The sequence below is a fragment of the Protobothrops mucrosquamatus genome, unplaced genomic scaffold (assembly GCF_001527695.2).
Source record: "Protobothrops mucrosquamatus isolate PMUCROS unplaced genomic scaffold, P.Mucros_1.0 scaffold3891, whole genome shotgun sequence".
In the NCBI taxonomy this organism is placed as follows: domain Eukaryota; kingdom Metazoa; phylum Chordata; class Lepidosauria; order Squamata; family Viperidae; genus Protobothrops; species Protobothrops mucrosquamatus.
The window spans coordinates 4,876-9,400 of NW_015389838.1; the positions used below are offsets into that span (position 1 = coordinate 4,876).

The 4,525-nt window shown below is 45.8% G+C and overlaps 1 protein-coding gene across 1 annotated transcript in view; it reads left to right on the forward strand.

The window, feature by feature from the left end:
* Positions 1 to 87: 87 nt before the first annotated feature.
* Positions 88 to 4,525, forward strand: part of FRAS1 (Fraser extracellular matrix complex subunit 1) — a gene marked incomplete at both ends in the record, with an annotated part of 156,298 nt that continues 151,860 nt past the window's right edge. The window contains 2 exons of the mRNA XM_015827704.1: positions 88 to 228; positions 1,597 to 1,770. Of these exons, the coding sequence (XP_015683190.1) occupies positions 88 to 228; positions 1,597 to 1,770 (315 nt within the window). The remainder of the gene's footprint in view (positions 229 to 1,596; positions 1,771 to 4,525) is intronic.

The following is a 4,525-nucleotide window of genomic DNA, read 5'->3' on the forward strand; positions in this document are numbered from 1 at the left end:
CTCTGTTGCTCTGCTATTCTGTTATTCTAAGATTCAAATCGTGAAAAGTTTGATTGACATTTTCTTTCTTTCTTTCTTCGTTCCCAGTTTGCCACAGTTCGTGCACCAGCTGCACGGGACCTTTGTCTACTCAGTGTACGTCCTGCTCCTTTCCCCAGGCCTTCTACCAGGGCCAGTGTCTCCTCGCTTGCGGAGAGGGCTTTTATCAGCACCACAACCTCTGTAAAGGTAACCCAGATTTCCCTACCTTTGTAGCCAACGAATAAAATCTCTCCTGTTCATCCTCTCCTGCGGTTCCAACGTTGGGAAAGTTTTTCATTCCTCCTGAAATCTTTTAGAGGCTTTTTTCAGATAAGCCGCTTTTGGAGTTGAATTGAAACAACTTCTTAGAAAGTCTCTCAGTGACACCCCCTAAAAAGAAATGGTTGTGTGACGTGGAGAATGTTGATGGGCTAGGACAGGGGTAGGCAACTTTGGCTCTTTTATGACTCGTGGACTTCAACTCCCAGAATTCCTGAGTCCGCATGGCTCAGCTTGGAAACTCTCCCTTTCCCTCTTTCCCCTCAGCATGGCTGGCTCAGGAATTCTGGGAGTTGAAGTCCACGAGTCATAAAAGGGCCAAGGTTGCCTACCCCTGGCCAAGGGTGATTAGACACACAAGGAATTTGTCTCTGGTGCAGAAACTCTCAGTAAATGGAAAGCAAAATAATAATAATAATAATAATAATAATAATAATAATAATAATAATAATAATAATAATAATAATAATAATAAATGGGAGAAGAGTAAGAAAGATAAGAAAGATAAATAATAATAATAATAATAATAATAATAATAATAATAATAATAATAATAATAATAATAATAATAATAATAATAATAATAATACAGCCATTCTATATGATAAATACACATAGACATTAGATAGCACTGTGAGAATTAGACGTTTAGCAGAGTGATGGCCCGAGGGGAAAAAAATTGTCCCTGTGGCTAGTTGTTTTGACATATATAACACCCTTCTGCTACGTATTCAAGATGGACAGTGATTAATACTTATATGTATTTATATGTAAGGGTGTAGGTGTATACATATGTTGTATATAGCATGTTTATATATGTGTTATGTGTGTGTATACTTTCTGAGAGCAAGCAACAGAATTTCATTTTTAATGTATGCCAGTGTGCCCACAGTAAATAATGACAATAAAGGTTATCTATCTGTCTGTCTGTCTCTATCTCTATCTCTCTGTCTCTATCTCTATTTCTATCTCTATCTATCTGTCTGTCTGTCTGTCTGTCTGTCTATTTTTCTGTCTGTCTGTCTATCTCTGCCTGCCTGCCTGCCTGCCTACCTACCTACCTACTGTCCGTCCGTCCATCTCACCGTCCCGAGGGGAGGAGTTGAAACATTTTATATCCAGGATGTGAGGGGTCTGTAGATACATTCTCAGCCCTCCTTCTGACCTATGCATTATGCAATAAAATGTCCAGGTCTTCTGTGGAAGGCAGGCTGGTTGCAATTGTTCTCTCTGCAGTCTTAACTCTCTGATGGAGTCTGTACCTGTCCTGTTTGGTTTCCGACTCTTCTTCTGCAGGTTGCCATTCATCCTGCAGGGCCTGTGTTGGCCCAGAACATTCACACTGTACGCAATGCATGAATCCCGAGGAGAACCTTCAACCAGACACCAGCCTTGAGGAGAGGCCCATTGGCATCTGCTTACCTCAGTGCAGAGCCCGGTTCTACAGCAACGAAGGCAGGATTTGCAAAGGTGAGCGACGATCTGTTCTGTCCCAAGCTGATCGTGAAAAAAAGAGAAATTCAAACTGCGTGAAGGGTGAAGTTTCAGTCGTCTAACATGGAGAATTAGCTAGGATTGAATTTCTCAAGCACCCCAACGCCAGTTTGGGTTTTAGGGCCGCCTACCACAAAGAAAAAACGATGGTTTTGTACTTGATGTAGAACAAACTTGAGCCTTTTTTTTTTTTATGCTGAAGGCGGCCAAAAACATAAATGTGTTCTTGGGCTTTTTAGAACTGAGGTAATCTGACGGCTGATGGCAGGTAGAGGTGGCTTGTGGGTTGCTCACTGTTATAGAGAATGTAAGAGTAGGTGGGTGTGGAGAATTATTATTTGATACATTGCCGTGAAGCGGAAATATTCTGTAGGATTTTCGCTGTAGACTGTGGCTGTATAATACAATGGCACCTCGGGTATTTGACTGCTTCAAAACTTGTCGAATTTGGTACTCAGCGCAATTTGATGCAAAAATGTTGTTCCGATAGTGGTTGCTTCTTTGGTATTCAGCAAGCTGCAAAAGAAAGAGGGGGACGGCTGCAGAGGGCAGACAGGAAGGTGGCCACGTTGGGAAGGTGGCTGCAAAAAGAGGGGGACGGCAGCAGAGGGCAGACAGGAAATCAGCCATGCTGGAAAGGTGGCTGACATAGGAAAAAAAGACAGACAGAAAGATCTTCCAGGCCAAAACAAAGGGTCGTGTGTAAGTTACCTGGTTTGTTTGGCATTTGTAGTTTTTAGTACTCATGCTTCCCGGAATCGATTCACGTCGACGACCGAGGTATCACTGTACTGAGGATTTAGTTCCAAGAAGTTGCTTTACAGCAGGGGTCCCCAACCTGTGGGCCGTGGCCCACTACCGGGCTGTGGCCTGCTGGGCACCAGGCCGCGGATCAGGTTGCCCAGTGCGCGCAGTCACCCCCACTTGTGCTAGCGCCACGGCCGAGATGAAAACGGGGCACCGCGTGGCAAAAACAGGGCAGGGCTAGGGAGTGTCACACGGGCGCTAGCGCTGCCCCATTTGCATCGTGCAGGCATTAATACCGCCCTTTTTGCGTCACGCACGTGCTCACGGACCCGTTTGCGCGCATGTGCACGTAAAATGTTTCCCCCTCCCTTTCCCTCCGGTCCGCCAACTGAGAAAGGTTGGAGACCTCTGCTTTACAGTATATAGCAGTGCAACCAAAGCCATTATCTCACGCTCTTTAAAGCAGCCGCATCTTTTCCTAGATCACATGGTTGTCCTTCACAGCAGCTGTACAATTTCAGGAAAAGACGGCTGTGTTAAAGTGTCTCAGACATATTCTCTCTCTCTCTCTCTCTCTCTCTCTCTCTCTCTCTCTCTCTCTCTCTCTCTCTCTCACACACACACACACACACACACACACACACACACATCTCTGAGCTCCAAATCTGAAGCAGCCTTCGTATACAAATCACTTTGAAAAATGGAATCCTGCAGATCCGGATAACTTCCATGTCCGCAACATTTCCTTGAGCAGACTAATAAACTGTCTTCAAGTGATGTGCTAATAAAAAGGTGGTGTTTTTTTTTTCCAAATGATTTAGACTGTCCTGACGTTTATTGGAAGCAAAGCCTGTTCAAAGGTAGTTCTGAACTCTTTTTGTGGTGCTCAAGGGTTTTTGGTTAACAACACCACATCGCATTCTCTCTTAAAAGCACCAGTTCCGCATTTGTACCCAGAATATGTACCACAGCAACAAATTTGCTTATTATATAGATTGTGGGAAATTGGACTGAGGAGGAGGAAGGCTGCTGAGACTAGCAGATCACAGCTGTATAGACCGCAGGAGAGCCTGTAGACCAAATAATTCACACCTCTGCTTGAGGCAGGAAAATCAGAAATAAAATATCCCCAAGAGACAGCTTTTCAGCCTCTGATTGTCTATAGCAGCGTTTCTCAACCTTGACCATTTTAAGGCATGTGGACTTCAACTCCCAGAATTCCACAGCCAGCATTGCTGGCTGTGGAATTCTGGGAGTTGAAGTCCACATGCCTTAAAATGGCCAAGGTTGAGAAACACTGGTCTATAGCCTCTTTGGCAGCCTGAGACACCCCTTGTCCCAAACCAGGCAGTTGAAATTGGATCAAAAATGGCCAATTTACGACAGTGAAACTAACTCTTCCACGCCTTCTGTCTAGTTTGTTTATTTGTTAAGTGCCTACAAGTCAGTTGTGTCTCCTGCCAATTGCCTGGACAAATCCCTGCAATTTCCTCGGCAAGGTTTTCAGATGTGGTTTGCCATTACCTGTTTCCTAGGGCTGAGAAAGAGGGGCTGGCCCAAGATCACCCAGCTGGCTTTGTGCCTAAAGCAAGACTAGAATTCAGAGTATCCCATGTTCACCATTACACCAAATTTGTTCTCTTTCTGTCGCTCCCATGTAACACCGTTGCTGCGCGAGCTGCACTGGCTGCCGGTGGCTTTCCGGGTGCGCTTCAAGGTGTTGGTTATCACCTTCAAAGCGCTCCATGGCATCGGACCTGGATATCTCCGAGACCGCCTTCTGCTGCAGATTACCCCCCATCGGCCGGTACGCTCCCACAGGGTGGGTCTCCTCAGGGTGCCGTCAGCCAGACAGTGCCGGCTGGCGACTCCCAGGGGGAGGGCCTTCTCAGTGGGAGCTCCCACCCTCTGGAACGAGCTACCCCCAGAGATCCGGGTGATTCCGGATCTCCCTTCCTTCCGCCGCGCCCTCAAGACATGGTTA